The 19,556-nt window shown below is 59.4% G+C and overlaps 1 protein-coding gene across 6 annotated transcripts; it reads right to left on the bottom strand.

Annotated features, from left to right (window-relative positions):
• Positions 1–47: 47 nt before the first annotated feature.
• On the bottom strand, positions 48–16,293 carry TNS2 (tensin 2). 6 transcript variants are annotated; one of them, XM_081060757.1, is made up of 30 exons: positions 16,089–16,293; positions 13,269–13,442; positions 11,472–11,580; positions 10,974–11,011; positions 10,072–10,110; positions 9,725–9,763; positions 9,519–9,568; positions 9,104–9,275; positions 8,763–8,813; positions 8,334–8,456; positions 8,186–8,250; positions 7,267–7,350; positions 6,643–6,755; positions 6,485–6,545; positions 6,145–6,220; positions 5,757–5,886; positions 5,602–5,667; positions 5,420–5,533; positions 4,031–5,242; positions 3,742–3,892; positions 3,044–3,633; positions 2,830–2,919; positions 2,373–2,498; positions 2,087–2,179; positions 1,896–1,973; positions 1,676–1,753; positions 1,129–1,297; positions 975–1,043; positions 820–849; positions 48–683 (listed from the first exon to the last, which is right to left on the bottom strand). In XM_081060757.1, exons 1-30 carry the CDS (start codon positions 16,161–16,163, stop codon positions 545–547), a joined length of 4,404 nt encoding a protein of 1,467 aa, XP_080916883.1. In that variant the 5' UTR covers positions 16,164–16,293; the 3' UTR covers positions 48–544. The 6 variants fall into 6 exon arrangements, with proteins under 6 accessions (XP_080916883.1, XP_080916881.1, XP_080916879.1 ...); XM_081060755.1 differs by lacking the exon at positions 13,269–13,442 and having other exon boundaries at positions 16,089–16,292; XM_081060753.1 differs by lacking the exon at positions 16,089–16,293 and having other exon boundaries at positions 13,269–14,342.
• Positions 16,294–19,556: the final 3,263 nt, after the last annotated feature.

The raw sequence follows: 19,556 nt of genomic DNA, 5'->3' as shown, positions 1-19,556 counted from the left end.
AGGGAGACATGAGGCTTTGCCTCCTGTACACGGCCACGACTCCAACTCCGACTAAACGTTATAGAAATTCTTTATTATTAGACAAAAATAGACTCTTTCCCCCCCTTTTCATGTGATTCCCACTCTGATCTCTCTGCTCAGAGGGCAAGGCAGAGGCAGGAGTGCGGAGCTCCCCCTCCCCCTCCCCCCTGCCCGCCATGCTGGGACCCGCAGCGGTGGAGCTGGCTCCTCGCCAGGGCTGATGGTCTCCTGCAGGTGCGGCTGTTCTGATCCCCTCCACAGCTCCACTGCTGATGCCTCCTCACCCTTCACACACCCATCTCTGCCATCTGCTCACGTGCGAGGTCATCTCATGGCCCGTCCACTTAGCTTAGCAGGCTGGGGGTGGGGAAGGAGAGCAGTGGCCCAGGCTGATAGCCACTCCCCGTTCCTAAGGGAGGGGGCTGGCTCCTGGGTCTCCTGGGGCCAGGCCAGGAGAGGTGAGGGCTGTGGGGTGCTGGGAGGGGCGCAGTGTTGATGTGGGCTCTGAGCGTGTGGCCTTCCTTCATTTCCTCTGGCCCAGCAGAACTTTGGTTATGAAGGTGACAATGGCGCCTGCAGGCTGATCTGGGTCCAGCTCTGCAAAGAGGTGACACACATTCTCCCAGGGGCTTCCCGGCTTCTTGGCCACGAAACCAAAGATCCTAGGGGTACAAAGGCAGGGTGGGGAGGGCGCTCAGCACCCCTCCCACCAAGGACTGCAGAGCTAGAGTGGGGGAGGAAGGAGGTGCCTGGATTCCGTGGAGGAAAGAGATTGCATCGCATCGTGGGGAGGCTTACTTGGAGGTGGTCCCATCGGGGTTGGTCCATCTGCAGAAGGAAAAGAACTGTGAAGGAAAGCACCCCAGAGAATGGCTACTGGAGGAGGAGCTGGGGCAGGGGACTGGTCTGGGGGGCCAAATGGGACCATGGGGGGGCGGTGGGAGGAAGGTCACCTCCGGTCCTGAGGGTCAGTGCTGGAGAAGGTGATGCTGTTCACCGGGTAATGGCGGCGAAAGAAGAGCCTGTGAAGAGGAGTGGGGGGGTCACACCTGAAACTGGAGCCCCCAGGACTAAGCTTGGGGGTCCCCGGGGGCTGAGCATACATACTTCCTTTGGTTGTCGGTCAGTGTAATGCCCTGGGCTGAGACCTTGAAGTGGACAATAGCTGGTGTGGGGCGGGGGCTGCAACTCAGAGCCGCAGAGCTGGCCCGGGCGACCGCCTGGGGGCCCGTCAGGGACTCAGTCTCCACTGAGGTCAGGTAGAGCACACTGCAGGCTGTGGGCGAGAGGGGTGTCGGCATCATCAGCTCTGCCAACCTCTGCGTCTGTCTCCCCGTTCTCCCGCCCCAGCAGCTCTTGCACCTTATCTGGCTAGCGCTGCCCAAACTGCATTAGAATTACATAGGTAATCAGTTAAATGCAGATTCTATGACCCCAGATCTATAGTCAGAAATGCTGGGGAAAGGCCTGAGAATCTGCATTCTAACAAGTCCCCTCTCCAGGATTCTCATGTGCGTTAGACAACCTGGGCTGAGGACTCATTTCCCACACTACAAATATCAGGCTCCCCCGCCTCTGTCAGCGCCCCATGCCTGTATGTGCAGTACCCCCCTTAGAGCTCAGGGAGAGCGAGGGGTGGTGGGGGAGGCCCTACCGGCACCCTGACGCAGGAGGTCTGCTGCTGTGCTCATGTTGGCGGGCACTGGGGTCTCCGGGGTCTCCTCCAGAGGATCTGAGGGAAATGAGGGCCGTCAGCGCAGGTCAGCAGGGAGCGGCCCTCCCTAAGGGAAGGCAGGCTGGGAGACAGGATCCCAGATTCTGCCTTTGGCTGCGGCGGGTGGGAGCGGTGGGAGGACAGATGACGAAACTCCTACCTTTGCTTGGGATGCGCAGGCAGCAGGGCAGGGACAGAGGGGAGATGGAGTGCTGGGAGACCAGGGCCGAGAGGCTGCCTGCGGTGGGAAGTGAGAGCGTCCTGAGGGGCCCACAGAACGCTCCATCTTTCCCTTCACTCTTCGCCTCCCTAAACCAACCTAGTGTACCCTCCCTGGCCCCTGCTGCTCACCAAAGTAGGGCTCACTGGGACAGCCCTTGATTTTCACCCCTTTGGGCCCAGTCTCGATGAGAAAATGGCGGACCAGCTGTTCCAAAGGGTCTCCTAAGAGGCCAGGAGAGGAGAGAAAGGCTTTATCAGATTCCAGGTTCCCGTCTTCTCCCCTGCTGGGGTTCTTTCCGGAGCAGGAGAGTCACTTCCGTGGCTCCCCACCAAGTGGCATGGCTGACCTCCTTGTCTTGCCTGTGAAGCTGTCCCACTCCACTTCCCCTCTCCCTTAGGTTCGGGCATTCAGTACCTTTCCAGGGCTGGGCGCTGGGTGGGGGCGTAGCCACCTTGAGGGCCAGCCCGTAGGCTCCTTGGAATGAATGACTGTCCCTGATCAGGAAAGCCCCAGGGTCCTTGTCCTTCAGCAGGGCAATGGCTGGGAGAGCAGGAGGAGAAGTTTTCAGTGGCTGCCCGAGCCCCATGTAGCCCACTGCTCTGCGAGCCAGCCCCCCAGGCCTCTTGCCCTAACACCCGTGGCAGTGTTGGGCATCTGAGTACAGAACTTTAGTGTTAACAGGGCATGGACAACATCGAGTCAAACCGCCACGGGCCCAAAGCCCAGGATCACCTGCTCGTGCGAGGCTCAGCCCAGAGTAAAGGCTGAGATGGGGAGGAGACAGCAAGGGTGTCAACTGGATGGCTGGGCTGGATGGTCCAAGGCCCAGAGCCCTAGCGAGCGAGAGGTGTGGGGTGGGCGGGCTCCTCACCTTGCTCACGGGACAGGTTTGGCTTGTACCAGAACTTAGACGTATCCTGGACAAACTTGACGTTGCTCTGGCTCTCTTGCATGGGGGGCTCTAGGACAGCAAAGGACTGAGCTCGGCCCTAGGGCTCCTTGGGTCCCACACCACGCCCTTCCCTGGGAAAAAGGGTTCTTCCAAGGTGGCCCCACCTCCCCTCACTCCCCTAAGGCCTTTATACCTGAAGACTGGGGGTTGTTATCCAGGAGCTGAGGTGCAAAGGTGACATGGTGACTGGTGCCTCTGGCTGGTGGTGATGCCTGCTCTGGGCCCCAGTGGCCTGGCTGTTGCCCAGGCCCTGGCAGGTGGCGTTTCTCAGGAAGTGGGGGCTGGGTGGGGCCATTGATGTCATAGGATGCCGCCAGGGGGAAGGCAGGAGTGGGCGAGCTCTGAGGCGGCTCTGGGCTGGCCATAAGCCAGGGCATCTGGGAAGGCACAGGGGTAAGAGGGGACCCATCCGGGCTATCTGGGGGGTCTCGAAGGCCCTGCCAAGGGGCATGGCGGAGGCCAGGCAGCGTGGTGGGCACAGGGCCCCTTGGACTGGCACTGTCTGTGCGGCCCCCTGGGTTCCTCTCCTGAGGCCAGTCGTTGGGTGAACTGCGGGGGGAAGTCGGGGAGAAAGGACTAGAAGCTGGAGGCTCAAGCCCACTTCTTGCTGGCAGCTCAGGAGACTTTTCAGCGCCTCCCTGGGATACAGGTGACAAGGCTTCGCCAGGACTCAATCTCTGAGTGGGCACCAAGGTGGGGGACCTGGTGTCCTGCTGTCGGGTACTGTGGAGGAGGGAGGGCAGGTGGTCAGCAGGGCCTCCGAGCCCCTGTTGGAAGCTGCCCCCACCCCAAGCCTTTACCGTCTATTTGGACAAGGAGACACCTGCCTACCTTTCCTTGGTCTGGACTGGGCTGCTGGTGTGCAGGGGTGTGGAGGGAGCAGACAACTCGGAGGAGGCACTGCACTGGGCATCTCGGGGAGACCGCGGCAGGGTACTGTGCCCACTGGGGCCCTCCCTCCAGGACCCTGGCTCAGGTGACTCTGCAGAGAAGGGGAGAGGAGAGGCTGAGCCAGAAACAGGCCTTCTGTCTGGCTTAGCTCTTTCTCACTCTGTGCCTTCCCAACCGTCTTCCAGAACCCTCCTCTGCCCTGGGCACTCCCCACCCCAGGGCCGCTCACCTGCAGATGTCAAGGGTCCTGCTGGAGCCAGGTGCCCAGGCAGTGGATACCTGTCCCCTCCCTCCTCTGCAGGAATCTCGTAGCTCAGCTTTCTGGATGATGGGTAGGGCGGGCTGCCCGGGGAAATGGAGCCAGCCCGTGGGGAGTGGGCACCAGGGCTGGGATACCCTCTGCCCTCGCTTGGAGACCCACAGCTGTGAGGCACCCGGCCGTATGCTGGGCAATAACTGGGAACTGCTCCTCCATAGCCGTATGTCACCAGGGCAGGGTAGCCTGGATGCCCATACCTGCCTTCAGGGCACAAGGCGTAGGAGCAGCCCTCGTGCCCTTCCTCGCCTGCCTTGGGTGGCTTCAGGCAGCTGTAGTCAGGCATTGGGGCATGGTGATGCCCGCAGGCAGGCACCAGCAGGGGCAATGGGTGCCCAGGCCGCACTGGGTGCAGGAGAGACTTGCTGGCCTCGCTTGCCCACCCCTCTCCAGCCTCCCTCTCCAGTCGAAGCCCATACAGGGCTGTTGTGGGCAGCGCCAGCTTGTCCTCACAGGCAGGGCAGGGGCATAGGGCAGGCAGCCCAGGGTCCTCCAGGATCACCACCTCCCGGTAGCCTGGGGAGCGGTAGCCGAAGTCCCCACTGGCCGGTTTCCCTGGCTCAGGGGGATAGGGGTATGGGCCCTCGGACAGCGATCGGCAGAGGCGCCTCTTCTCCACGGAGGCCTCGGCATAGACCTGGGCAGGCCCCTCGTAGCCCCCATAGGCCAGCCGCCGCCTCTCCAGGGTTCCCTCGGGCCGGTAGTATCCCCCATTGGGGACCGCAAAGGGTTCCCGGTAGCCCTGGCGGCAGGAGCAGTGGCGGCTGAGGGCAGGTTTGTGGCCTGAATACGTTCCGAGATGGGCGCCTCCTCCCACAGGGGGCTGCTCTTCGTCATCCAGGATGGCCGTCTCACGCCCAGCGCCCCGGCCCCCGCTGCCCACTCCACAGCCTCCCAGGAGGCGGTCTAGCTCCTGACGCTCAGCAGCCGTTGGGGGTGGCCGGCCTGGGGACTCTGCAGCTGGCTCCGTGGTCAGCGTGGAGGAATGGCCAGAGTCGCTGCTGATGGACAGCAGCGGGGGTGGGGGCGGCTCTGGAGAAGGTGCTGGTGGGGTCTGGCGGGGGGCCCGCTGCACCTGGGCATAAGGACTGCCATCTACGGGGCCACAGGTGTGGGTCAGGGCGCCTGAAGGGAGAGAGGACCAGGGAGGGCGGGCGGGCAGGGAAAAGAGAGTGAGAGTTAACGAGAGGGGACAATGCTGGAGAGTCCAGCTCGGGGCTTGTGTCTCGGGAGGGGGATCTGCCTGGGGAGGAAGGATTGTGCCCCCAACCCTCTCCCTCCCACCCCGCCACTGCCACACACCATCCACACTGTCCTCGTGCCGCTGGTTGAAGTTCTCGTAGGAGTCCCAGCGCACAGCGGGCTCTGCGGTGTTGTAGTCAACAGTGACGGAGGGGTCGTTCCGTGGGGTGTTTCCTGTGGAAGACCCGGTGGTAAGGAGCAGAAAGGCAGCCTTCAGCACCAAGCCCAGGCCCGGCTCTTACCTTTGATCTTCTCAGGGCTGGAGGAGAAGATGAATTCCACCGAGGCTTGGAAAGGGAACCTCTCATCTGTGAGGAGTGGGCCGTGAGGAGCCAGGCACCCCTCCTGCCCGCCCTCACCTGGGGTCCAGCCCCCACCCCCCTTGTCTCTAACGTACCAGTCCAGGCTTCATCCAGCTGGTCTTTGGGAAAGGTGAGCCGTGATCCGTGGATGGTGCACGTGTGGAACTGGACTCGGAATACAAGGGTCCGGTCTGTTCCCCGGCCACCCTTGTGATAGCATGTCACCTAGGTGAGGGAGACGGGGGTCAGGCCCTCACGCCCTCACATCTGCTTATACCTCTGTGCTTCCACCCCGATCCCTGCTTGGCCAAAGCTCTGCCCTGCCTCAACCTCAACCTCAAGGTGACCCTTATCGAGGGGCCTCCCTTCTCACCCTCAATCTGGATTGAATTCATGATTCACCAGAGATTGTGCGGCTGGCAGGAGATACCACCACCCCTTGGCCCATTCCCCAGACTCCCCTTGTTGCCAAGGCCCTCTCACCATGACGTCGCCTTTGAGGAGGAGGGCTGGCTCCAGGCTGATGTAAAGCTGCTGGGGACCTGGGCCTGCAATGTGACTATGGAAGAGAGGAGAAAGCACAGCTGAATCAGAGGTCCTCAGGCTCAGGGGTGGCTGTGACGAGTCAGAAGGGAGTCGAGAGATGGGAGTCTGAGCCCAGAGTGGGAGACCTTTAGCTGAGCCTCAGCTTCCCCATCTGTAAAATGGTATTCTGTGGTGGTATAGTTTTCAGGTACAGTGGCTGGAGCTGGAGGCCCAGGTGTCTGGGGAGGCTGAAGAAATAAGACTCCAGGGAGCAGCGGCCTGGGAACACAGCACTCACTAGATTCCAGATGTGTAGACGAGCTGCATGGATTGATAGATCTTAAGGAAGGGCTGGAAGCCTGGAGGAGAAAGAAGGTACGTGAGGGATGCAGAGTGGAGGGGGTGAGGGGCAGAACCCCACTAGTCAGAACCCCACTACCTCCCAAGTGGACTCACCTGTGCCCGGTTCAAAGGCTGGCAGCATAGGCACGAGCACATAGTGTAGGAAGAGAGGGCTGCTGTTCATTCTGATGGAGCCAGACAGCAGACCGCTGAAGTAGCTGATGTATCTGGTGGCGGAGGTGGAGGACAACATAAGCCCCTTCCTCTGGAGGTCCCCTTGTCTCATCTCAACTGTGCACCCTTGGAAGGCCTGCACGTCTCAGTACTTCCTTCCATTCCAGCTACCAGAAAGTTCTTCCTTGCCTCTAAGTTCAATCCTTCTTGCTGCCTCAAAGGTTTTGTACTTGCTGCCCCCTTTGCCTAGAATGATCTTCCCCCAGAGCTTTGCCTCGTGTCATAGAGGCAGGTCCTGACTGTCTTTCTTTGTCATACGACTCAGCTTTATTTTATTCATAGCACTTGTCATCATCCAAAATGGTCTTGTCTATTTATGGCCTTATAGTCCACTAGAATGGAAACTCCATGAGAGCAGGGACCTCGTTTGTCCTGAATTCTCAGCACTTGGCCTGGCACACTGAACGTGCACCATTAAAGCGTGCTATGTGAATGAGAAAAACTTGGCCTTGGTGGCCATGGAGGGAGCTGCTCTTCTGGTTCATCCCCAGCCAAGCTGCTCACCGGCGCTGGGAGGGCTGCAGCTCTGCGGCCACCTTGTCCTCGCAGAACTTCCGCATGGTAAGAGTAGCCAGTGCCTGGTCTGCCCTGGGGAGAGCAGCATTAGTGTGGGGGATGATGAGCGGGTCTCCTTCCTGCTCTCCCACTCCTACGCCCCAGGGGAGGGGAGAGAGAGGTGACCCCCCCCCAAGTCTACAGGAAGCCTAGAGTGGTGGTAAAGAGAACTAGAAACCCCATGTACAGTTACTTTACTAGTTGTTGGACCTCAGGCAATTGTTTCCTGAGCTTTAGTTTCCTCATCTGTAAAATGGGGCAATAAGACCACGTTATGGGTTGAATTGTGTCCCCCCAAAAAATACATGTACCTCAGAATGTGACCTTATTTGGAAATAGGGTCGTTGCAGATGTAATTAGTTAAGATGTCATACTGGAGTAGGGTGAGCCCTTAATCCAATATGATCGGTGTCCTTAGAAGAAGAGAAGAGACACAGACACACAGACAGGAAGAAAGCCATGTGATGACGGAGGTAGAGATTGGAGTGACACAGCTGCAAGCCAAAGAGCACCACCAGAAGCTAGGAAGAGGCAAGGAAGGCTTCTACCCAGAGTCTCAGAGGGAGTGTGGCCTGCTGATACATCGATTGTAGATTTCTAGCCTCCAGAACTGAGACAATACATTTCTGTTGTCTTAAGCCACTTTAGTTTGTGGCACTTTGTTACAGCAGCCCCAGGAAACTACTACAGAGTATCTACTACAGAACGGTGGTGAAATACAAGTGAGGAAAAGGAGGTGGTAATGTCAAGTTTATAGTAGATGGCTCTCTGAACACAGAGGTGGGCTTCATGGGAGATGGGCTCCTCAAAGACCAGCTGGAGGAAGGACCATTGGGGAAGGGGACACTCGGGCGCGAGAGAGCCTCACCCTGCAGAGATCTTGCTGTAGTGCATGTACGCAGAGACGATGACCCCGAGCTTACTCTTGCTCCCCTGAGGATAGAGACAGGGATTGAGGTCTGCTGGGGCCTTACGGGGAGGGCCTCCCAGCCTGCAAACCCCACAGCCCAGCCCACCTTGCAGTACAGTACAACCACGTGCTGGGGGTCAGCACTGAGCCAGGTCTCCATGGCTTTGCAGATGGAGCACAGCTTGTCCAGGGGAGGCGCATGCAGTTCAGGCCAGCCAAAGTCCTGGACCTGGGGAAGGGGAGTGCAGGCGTGGACCGGGGTGGGTGGGGGCGGTGGAGGCCACGAGTGAAGAGAGATGGGTTAGGGATCTGGGGCAAGGTCAGCTTGTTGGCTGTCCACCACAGCCTCAACACCTTTCTCCCTCGTACAGTGTGTTGATAGCTGCTGCACCGTGCTTTGGGGTGTCTGAAGTATATGCCACATGGGAAAGTGCTTCAGAGTGAAGTAGATGCCAATTGCTACTATTAATAAAAAGGAGGCTGGGGGCTTCTGGGGTGGCGGTGATTTGATTTAATGGCTTTAATCCCCTCCTACCTTGGGGTTTAGGCGGGTCAGGTCATGTCTTTTCTCTGAAAGGTTGAAGAGCTGCAAGAAAAACCGCGTGCTTTAGACGGAAGTAATCTCAGAAAGCAAGGCTGGTGATGCGTGGAGGTGGTGTCACCCGCAGTAATCCTGAGTCTTTTTCCAAAACGAGGAGGTTGCTAAGGCCCTGCCCAGCGGTGAAGACCGGCTCGTCTAGGCTCCAGGTCGGTTCCAGAGCCTCGGAGCCCCGCCCCCAGCCCCGCCTCCGAGGGTCTAACGTCAGGGTGCAGCCGGGCTCCGCCGGACCTTCCAGCCCTCTTATTGGCTGACTGCGGCAGGCCCCCGCCCCTCACCAGGTACTTGTCGCGGTGCTTGGACTGCAGCACGTGAGCCAGCTCGCGCAGGTGGCCCCGGTGTCGCTGCTCTTCGGGCCGCGCAGGGAAGGCGGCAGCCAGGATCCGCTCAGTCACGTAGGTGAGGTCCAGGTCCCAGCGGCGCTCCATGAGCGGGTCCAAACTGAAGCTCCTGGAAAGGGGCGAAGCCTACGTAAGGAACGGAGGGGCGGGATCCTGGAGGGGGCTCTTGTGGTGGGAGGGTGTCTGGTCGACAGCAGGTGAAGCCTCGTGGATCCTGAGGGTGGGTGGGATCGCTGGGGCGGGGGGTGGGGGGACTGTCCCGGAGGACTTTGTTGGAGGGCACTGTCCTGGGCTGAGGTGTGGGGACAGCAGAAAGGGCCCCTGAGGGACCACCCCCGGCGCCCTCACTTACCTGGGCAGAGTGCTGCGCTGCTTTGAGTGGCTCAGAGACTTGGTGGATCCCTGGTGGGTGAGACGATGGGCTGCGCATCTCTTTGGATGCTCCCTCCCTCTCTAGGACCCCTACTCCAGAGCTCCATGCACTTCTGTCCTCAGAAGGGACCTAGGTCCTTAATCCCAGAGCTCCCCGCTGCCATCCCCCCTCCAGCATCACCTTACCAGGTGCTCTATGCGCCGCACAGGGGCCGTGTTTCTCCGCTAGAGGGAGATGGGGGAGGAAAGGGGAGTGGTTAGGGCAGGGGCACGGGCCAGTCTGAGCCTGGGATCGTGCAGATGGCCTGCCAGTGTCTCTGTGAGGGACGTGCTGGGCAAGGAAAGAAGAGTCTTAGCCCCCAGCTAGCCCAGAGGACAAGAAGAGCAAAGGGCTCAGACCTTTTTTCCCTCCTTCCGGATGACCAATATGACTGCAGTCCATTCCAGGGAACCTCCTGGGGGTCCCCTCCCAGACCTTTGGACACCTCAGCCAGGTTCCCTGCCTCCCTCGCCCCATCCCAGAGCACACTCACCAGCTCTGCAGGAGGCAAGGCCTGACAGGATGAAGTCACCTGGAAGGAGACCGGAGTGAGGGGCTAAGCTCCTGGTGAAATGGGCTCTCCTGGGCTTAAGGATGGGGCCACCCCTTAGCTTCAGCAAGAAGGTGGAGGGGTTGTCAGGAGATGGGCACAGGCTCCAGCTGAGGTTCCTCTATTTAAGGGAGCCACCCCTCTGGCCTCTCGGTCCCCCACCCCCCCATGCCCCCCATTTGTTGCTCTTGGCTCCCAGCCCCGTACCCACACAGACCCCCATTCATCCAGCTACAGGGCAGGAGTTATATATAGAGCCATGCAGGCAGGCTATGGCCAGGGACGGACACTGGCCTCTTTCACCGGGAGACCCCGCCCCTGGGCACACAGCTCCCCAAAGCCAGCTCCAAGGCCCTGGGAACCCCCACATTGCAGGAGGGGGACCAGGGGACCTCTTCAGAGATGGGGCTGTCTCAGGTCCCCCGTGGACAGTGGGTGCTATGTATAGTTTGTACCTTCTGCCCAGCCTCTCCAGGGCCCAGGATAAGACCCACCCAAGCATCCTGAGGCCCCTTCCCCAGAGGGAAGGCACAGCCCATCCGGCTGCCCAGTCTCTGAAATCCTGCTCCCCCATCTACCCACCCCACCCTTCCTCCTCCTCATTCTCCTCCTCTTCCCCACCCCCACCCTCTCTCGCCAGCTGCAGCCTGGGCACAGCACCAAGACAAACGCTGTCGCTGTCTCACTGTCCACACGCCTGGGCCAACCCTCCAGGGGGTGGAGTAGGGTGGTTCTTAAAGGGCCCAGTACAGCACCCTCTCCTATCCCAGCAGGGGTTCCCAGGGGTTCCCTGGGTTTCAGAGGAGGAAGGGACCCCAGTCCACCTCCCCCCACCAGGTACCCACCTTTGCTTCACATTTTCTGTGCGTGGCCACCTTGCAGACTAGAGAGGGATAGGGGGAGGAGGGGTTAGCAGGGGCCTACTGGGACAGTGGAAGGGTGGCCCTCTCCCATCTCCCAGGCCCTGGAACCAGACCCTGGGACTTCTAGGACTCTAGCTGTATTGAGATGGGGTAGGGGAGCAGGGTCAGAGAATGGCAGTGGGGTACTACTACCCAGGCCAGGACAGGAGGGAGGCAGGGTAATGTTCTAGAGTGGGTGGGGGTGAGGACGAAGGAAGGGAGGGAGGGAAGGCATTGGAAAGTACTGGATCTCCTGGGTTGCTGGGGCGTTTGACAGGGGGAGCAAGAGCTGTTTGGAGGGGAGGCAGCTGCCTCTTGGCTCCCACATTGCCTAGTCCAGGGGCAGCATGCACATTACGGTTTCTGTTCCGTGCGTCTGGAGTTGTGCAACACAGTGGTGCTGGGCAGAGGCTCTCGGAGTCCCAGAACAGGGTGTCTCACCTCTGCACGAGACGCCTGTCCCATCGATGGTCACCTTACACACTGCACAGACTGGTGGTTTCTTCCGGAAAACCTTCTCCCGGAAGCTATGTGGCTCGGCTTTCCTAGGCTAGGTAGGGGCGGAGGGGCAGAGACTCAGACAGAGGTATCTGTTCCCAGCGGGCCCATCTGGAGACTGGGCCAGCGCCTTAGCACTGCAGTGGTTCCTTTCTTCCTCCATCCTGATTAAAGTCCCCAAATGATTAATGTCCCCAAACCCGTGGGACACTTGGCCACTGCTGTTTCCGGCCAGTTGTGGGGGCTGTCCTCGACAGTGCACGGAATCTGGCCTCTTGCGTCACCCTCCCTGGGTCAGCTCCTCCCCAAGGGCTCAGTTAGGCCCCTCACGTGGCTCTGGTGTGTGATACCCTTGTGGTCACTGCCACCCCAAACACAAGAGCTTTCCTCCTGGTGTGGGGGGGTACTCTCTGATTCTCCTCTATGAGGGCCCCTGTTTCTCCTTCAATTTTGCACTCCTCAGATGGAGGCCCAGGTGCAGAATGAACAGCAGGGGGTCCAGACAAGAATGTAGGCTGTCAGTCACAGCACCCAGACTGACTGATGGGAGTGGCCTCAGTCAGTCCTGATCCCCTGGCTCCTGCTCCTGCTCTAGGCAGCTGACATGCCTTCCTCACCCCCACCCCCACCCCCAAGAACAACATGTTTACTCATTGTGCACTGAGGCGGCAGGCAGCAGTTGTGTAAGGAGGTGGGTGGTAATGCTGGAGGGAGAGGCATACAGAGGCATGACATTGGAGAAAATATTTAGCTGTCTTGCTACTTCTGGATGTAGCGAGCAGCCTGTCATTTGAGGACATTCAAGTGGGGATTCCAGCATTGAATGGAGTAGTGGGGTGGACCAGATGTTGGGCCGGGCCCCTCCCCACCCAGAGGTGCAGTGAGGCAGGAGGCTGGGATGCCCCCTGAAGGCCCAGGCCTACCTCACGGGGTCCCATGACTCTCACTGTGATTCACTCTTTCCATCCTGTCTGGGGACCATTTTTGCTTCCTTGCCTCCTCTCTTCTACCCATTTTTCTCCACCTCTGAAGTTCAAGTCCCTGCCCCATCCCCCTTTTATAGTATTGTCTCATGTTGCCCTGAGCTGCTGCTTTTGGGGTAAGCCTAAGCAAGTAAAAAAAGGGAGTGATGGGGCCTCCAGGCCCCCCAGCCTGGGAACCCAGGCAGCACCTCTGGTCTCTTGGCTGTGTCCCTGATGCAGCTAGATTAAGCCAGCAACTGAACTCGCCTGTGCTGGACCCACTAGGACACTTGGGTACATCTAGCATAAATGGCATACACAGATGATGTCAGTGAAAGCAACCCCCCAGTGTCTAAGGCACTCCTGTGACCTGGCCACCTCCCTCCCTTCCTTCACCACCCCAGCCCCTCATTTTCCCCAAACATCTTGGCTCAGGGAAGATGCCTGATCTCTTAGCCCTGCTCTGGGGTTCCCAGGATGGTACCCAGAAGGTCCTACGATGAAATATACCTGGACGTAGGTGTAGGGGACCAGGACCCCCAGGGTTGGTGTGGGCTAGGGCAGGGAGGTGATAGAAGAGCCAAAACAGACCCCAGGTTCTGCTCAAACCCAAACTTCTGCGGTGCATACCACAGCCTTGGCCACCCCAAAGAGGCAGAGTAATGAGGGGATGTAGGGCAAAGGGAGAAGGCTGAGGCGGAGGGTCTGGCCTGTGTCCTGGCCCCCTTCCCCACCTCCACCCCTGCCCCGCCTCTGCCCAGCTGGTGGGCACTCCTACCCTGCTGGTGGCCCGGCTGCTGTCCCTCCTCCCCAGGGCTCTGAGCAGCCTCTCCACGGGGCCGCTGGACTTCATGGTGTCCGGCTGGCTGGGGTGCCGGCCGCGGGGCCCGAACAATGCTGGGGCCTGGCCCGGGGCTTCCTGGAAGCGGCCTGGCGGAGGCAGCCGCTTCCCCTGGGTGGAGGGTAGGCTGTCTGGCTGGTGTGAGGAGAAGCCCAGCCCTGGAAGCGGAGGGGAGTACAGGCGGGAAGGGGGCAGGTCGCTGCTCCAGGAAGTGGGGGGAGGATGTGGCGGAGGCCAGGAGATCAGATTCCCAGGATCTACCCTGCTGGGAGTGTCAGCCCAGGATCCTCTGACCCCGCAGCCCTGCTCTGGGGCTGCCCCAGGCCCCAGGAGCCACCCCATCCAGGATCTGCTGGGATCCTGAGATCCAGCCCCCGGTAGGGCGGGACAGCATGGGGGCAGGGTGGGAACTGAGGGCTCAGGGCAGGGCTCAGGGACCAGTGGGGAACACCGTGTCCTGGCCAGACCAGCCTCCCAGTCTGAACCAGTAGGCTCTCTGGGGATTTCTAGTGGGGAGGGAGGGGAGCTGGGACTCACTACGCCAGCCAGCCCAGGACTGGGAGTGCATCCTGAGGGTCAGGGAAAATCGGACAGAGGGCCAGTGTCCTGCCTCAGTTTCACTGGTTCTGAAAGTAAGGAAAGGAAAACATGCCCATCTTCCCCCTCTCCCCATTCACACTGGAAGGCAAATTGCAGCCAGAAAACTGCTTTGCCCACAGGAGTGATCCATTCTCCTGCCACAGCCCAAGACATTTGAGGCCCTTCTCCTGAGAGCCTGCAGCTGCTCTGCTCCTGACACATTCCCCTCCTCACTCATTCCCTGGGCTTGTTTCTGCTTGACCTCTTAGACCCTTAGCCCCTCTTTGGAGCCGGCCACTTAGGCCCTCCACCTCAGGCCCTAGGGCCGCCCTCCTCCCCCAAAGCCTGAATACTACCTTCATGGCTCTCCTGTCTCTGCTCTCCTTCCTCAGCAGCTGTCCCAGGACCTGAGGACTGGACAGGAGGCCCCCCTCCCAACACATACTCCACCCCCCTCTATGGGCCTCCTGCCTCCCTCCTGGGAACATGGCCAACTTCCTGTCCCGGGAGTCAAGGGAAGGAGGAGGTGGATTGGGGCCTTGGAAAGGGGGGTAGGAATCTTCCGAAAATTTAAGGGGTTAATGGGCTGGGGGTCCTCAGCCCCAAGCCTTGGACAGCAGCCCCTTGGACCAGCAAGAGCTGTCACTTGAAACAATGTGCAAATATGCCTCCCTCATTTGCATGGTATTTACTGAATGTCCCAGAGCTCAGGCAACTCCCCCAGCTCTGGCATCTCCCACCAGGTCCTTAGACTTCCCTCTCCCTCCCTCGTGCCCTGCCTTCTCTGGGATGAGCCGTCTTCCCTGGACCTGCCAGGGCTTCTCCCTTGACGGTCTAATTCTCCTAGCAGGTCAGGAAGTCTGTCCCCAGGGTACCTTGGGAGGCATCTGTGTGAAAAAGCTTGGGCCCCTCGCCTGTAACTGGAGAGGGGCACTGGCTCTGCAACCCACTCCCAACCCACCAGCTCTGGCTGGGTCCCAGGACATTCCAGGCCCCTGGCCAGTGTGGGCAACTGGGCCTGGTGTCCAGTCCCCAGCCCTGCTGGGGGAGGAGGAGCACTGTGGTAGGTTGGGTGGCCTTTCTCTGTTCCTATTGTACATAGCCTGACCTGGACCCCTCCAGATGCTTCTTTCTACTCCTGCTGCCTCCAGAGGGGCTGAAATTCCCCTCACCTAGCAGTCGCCCTCATCCTCTGACCCTCACTCTTCTGGGAGGCTCACTAACCCGGGTGTTGGGTGGCCAGGGAAGCATGGCTTTGAGACCCTCCCAACCCTTTGGGACACCTCTGAGGGAAGATGGAGACAAGAGTGCTGATCCCTCAGCGGTGCTGGGAGGAAAACGAGCTCACTGGGGCAGGGACGGGAAGGCATGGCCAGACCCCCAAGGACCCTCGCCCTTCTTCTGCCTGGAACATTCCAGAGCCTGTCAGCCTCTCCCCCAGGCTGGCCCCCTCATACTCCGAAGCCTTGGGTTTGTTTGGAGAAACCCCTCCACCCACACTCCCCCTTCCTGGAAATAGCTGTGGTTGGATGAGAGGCTGGGAGCGCGGCCGCCACGGAGGAGGGGTGAGGCCCAGCGAAGGAGAGAGGGAGGAAGGCGGGGTACATGGGTGTGCCCAGAGGGAGCTGGAGAATTGAGAGTAGCAGCATAAGGGGGCCGACGAGTGGGCTGGAAAGTCAAATCAGCCTCATCTGTTCCCGCTTTCTGCCTCAGTTTCCCCAGATGTGAAGTAGAAACGGAAAACACTCAGACGCACTCCCAGGCCAGTGCCCGCGCGCGGCCGCCAGTTCCCGCCTGGCTACAGGGCCTGCATGTGGAAGAACGTGCCCCACTGTACTCGAAGAGCGGCGTCCGGTGCGGGGCGCGCGCGGGTGCGTGGCGGGAAGGAGCAGCACCGTGCCTAGGCGGCGTGTGCGCACGAGGGCGGGCGAAGGCGTGACGGCCCCAACTCGAGTGTGACCGCGGCCTGCGCCCCGCCCCCGGCCCCCTTCCCGGCAGCCAGCCGTCTCCGTGCGCCGCGGCCCGCCAGATTTCCGATCACCGACCCCAGCCCGGCGCCCGCCCGCTTCCCCTGGAGCCCCGGCGGCCCCGCGCCCCCTGGCGACCGCCCCCGGCACTGCTCCCCGGCCGTGACGCACAAGCCGCCGCCCTCCCGCTCCGCGCGGCGCGGCCACTCACCTGCGGGGGGCGCCCGGCGGGGCGGGGGCGCGGCGGGGCGGGGCAGCAGCAGGGGGAGCCCCCGAGCCAGCCCATCCTAGCCGGGCCCGCGCCGAGCGGCCGCGCGGGAGGCGCTGGAGGCGGGAGCGGGCGCCGCGCTCCTGGGCTCCCTCCCGCCCCGCCGCTCCCGCGCCGCACTCTCCTCCCTCCGGCGCTGTTCCCCTCCCTCCTGCCCCGCTCCAATCCCCACCTTCCGCCCGCTCCCGCCCCTCGCCCTCCTCCTCTCTCTCTTCTCTCCCCACCTTCTTCTGCGAACCCCGCTCATAAAGAGCTGAGAGGAAGAAGGAGCGCGGAGACGCCGAGACTCGCAGACGGAAAGAGACAGATGGGGAGAGATTTTCAGGAAGGTGGACACCAAGGACACAGGGACAGGAAAATCTCAGAGATGGGGAGTGACCCAGCGGGACACAGGCCAAAAGAGCCACACGAGCCAGACAGACTCAGAAGAAAAGGTGGACAGAGGTCCAGAAGGCACTGGAAACAGAGTACAGAGAACTGCCTTGGCTTCTCTCAGCCGGGCCCTCCACAGGAGTGTATTTGAGATTGGGCCCTGGGGGGCTAGTGCCACCTACCCACGGGGGCACTAGCTTCAGATGAAGAGACTTGGTGTCACTTGTGTTCCAAGTCTCTGGACACTTTCCCTGGTCCTCTGACACCTCTCAGGTGTCACCTATTCTCCCCAAAGGACTCATACCTGAGGAACCCCCCACACCCATCACCACGGCCAAGCGGGTCGTCAGCCGATCCATCGCCCTGCTTTGGAGCTGGACAGTCACTCCCACTGCCTAGGAGATTTCCGTTAAAAAGTCTTCCTCACAACTCTAGTCCCAGGCTTTCCAATGAACGTGGAAGTTCATTCTGTGGTCTAAACTTATTCCCTTCTTTTGCAGTGTCTGGACTTAGCACTGGAATAGGAACTTCCTGGAAGTCAGCTAATGGGCCATGGGTCTGATTTGAGTTTGTGCCACCCTGGAGGGGAAGGTAGAGGGAATGGATGTCTTTCTAGAAGTTCTGAATCTTTTCCCATTCCCAGCTTCCCCAGTGTTCTCTATCAGTGAGCACTTCCCGAAACTTTCTCCCTCCCTTTCCCTCCCCACTAGATTTTCCATGATGAAAACCGGGGGAGGGGGGAAGGAGGGGGTGTTTGTCTGAGGAGCCAGTGCCCAGGGCTCAATGCCCAATGCCTGCTCAAAGCAGCCAGTACCCTCAGCTCTTAAGGCCCTCCATCCTTTCTGTGCTCATCTTGCCTTTGGCAAAGGCTGGGAAGTCTGGTTCTGATTATGAGGGGTGGATTCCCGATTTCAATAAGGCAGTAGGGAAAAGGCTATGGAACAGTGCACGGTGACAGTGTGGGTCCCCCCAGAGACTGGCATTTGGGAGGGGTAGATGTAGCTGGGACTGGGGAGCCTTGATCTTACTGCTCTTGTCTGAGTTGGTGTCCAGTAGGCAGCCTCAGAAAGTTGCAGCAGTCACTGGAGTCTGGAGGAGGGGCTGGGAGGTTGGAGTGGAGCTGGGGAGGGAAGAGGTTGGGAGGAGAGGAAAGGCTGGAGTTAGGAGAGCAACGGGGATCAAAGGCTACTGGGGTAGGGGCAGGACTGAAGGTCATTCTATGGATTTTGACAAGATTTGATTATAGTATAATCAAGATACATGCTATGAAAATTTGTTCATTTCTTTGGAGTGCATGCTAGTTCTTTTAACACTTTGCGCTTCTCAGAGTTCATTATGTCTTTGGCTGGGCCCTGGGATACATGCTAAGGCGGTAGGTTCTAATCTCTCAAGGTACCAAGGGAGAGACTGGGGGAGACTCAGAGAAGAGGCACTTGATTGGATCCCAGGACAGTGGCAGGGTTAGAGCCTCACACAAGCTGGCGTTGCTGTCGCTAAAGAAGAACCCCTTTTGAGGTTCCAAGGAATTGAGAGCATCACAAGATGGGTAGCTGAACTTCCAGCTCAGACTTGATGCCTACTCTCAAGTGAGGACCAAGGCAGGAAGGAGACTGATGAGAAGTTGAGAGTGAAAAATTATACTGGAGGTGGCTTGGTGGGAGTGAAATAAAAATGGGTGGCACATGGAGCCAGCCAGGCATCCTGGGGACAGGCAGGTTCAGAGAGGAAGGGGAAAGGGAGAGAAGCCAGGGTAATGTTTGTCAAGGTCAAAGAATCGTAGGAACACCCTCTGAGCCTCCATGCAGGTTTTCTTGCCTTGACTATGCAGAGGGCAGCCCATTTTGGCACTGAAGGCTGAACCCCCTTTTTCACGGACTGGGGTGATCCCACGCCTGTGACCAAATGTGCTGAGATTCTTGGGTTGGGGGACTATAGGAGGGCATTGAGGGTCGGAAGAGCACTGGGTCAGGGAAATGTCAGTAGCGGGCTGGGCGCCGGGAACCAGGAAGAACAGGGATTCCAGGATTCCAGGCGGATCTCCTGGCTGAGGACTGTATTGTCCATCTGGCAGGTTGCTGCAGCTGGGCGGGGAGCAGCACGGCTCGCCTCTTCCAGAGTCCTTTTTGGTGAGATGGGAGGGTGAGGGTCGACGAGTCCTCCCTTCACTTGTGACCCTCGGGGCGACGATGGTTGCTGAGAAACAAGGTTTTTTATTTGAGAAATAATGCTTCCCAAGAGCAGACGTGTAGCTCTCCCACTTCCTGAGAAACCAGATGCTGTGAGCTCACTTAGCACTCGAGCTGATGCCCTCAGCACAAACTGGGACCCTTGCTGTCTTGGGATCCAGAGCCTAGCGCTTTGATTCTGTTTAGGAGAAACTAGACTATGTGGCCTGTTATACAGATGGGACCCAACTAACCTTAAGTTCACCCTTGTGAAGTAGGATACCATACCCACAACCTTCTGGTCGCTCAAGATTTACAGCAGGTTGTGTCAAGGCTGACTGCTCACCAGTGCTGGGATCCTTCCTGCCACAGGACTTTTGAGGGGGGTCCACACATCCTTGTAATGACCAAGGATGGGCGGCGTATCAGCACCTACCTTTCCCTTCACGGGACACAGGAGTCCCTTTCTCCCTCCCACTTCCTATGCCTAACCAACATGAACCTCCGTTAGCCTTTCCCAATTCAATTCTCCACTTTCCGTCATCATTCATCCAGACTTCAGTATTGCACAGCGAGGGGAGTGGCTGGAAACAAAGGCTTGGAGAATGTGACTGAGATTGATTCCTGAAGTGGAGCAGCTGCAGTTAAGCAAGCACTGCCATGAACCTTCCTTCCCCAGGCAGCCTGGGCAGGGCTTTTCCTCCCTCCCTAAACCCACATGCAGACTGCACACCGAATCTCTCATCCCTTGAAGGGATCAATGCATGGGCAAGAAACTACAAGGACAGTTGCTGCAATTGGCCCAGGAAAGCCACTTGTGTAACTATGCACCCATGTCACTTCACATTCCCCCAACCCCTTTTCCCCTTGGCTT

Source organism: Rhinolophus hipposideros (genome assembly GCF_964194185.1).
Source record: "Rhinolophus hipposideros genome assembly, chromosome: 9".
NCBI lineage: Eukaryota > Metazoa > Chordata > Mammalia > Chiroptera > Rhinolophidae > Rhinolophus > Rhinolophus hipposideros.
This window is presented reverse-complemented; position numbering and strand designations above follow the sequence as displayed.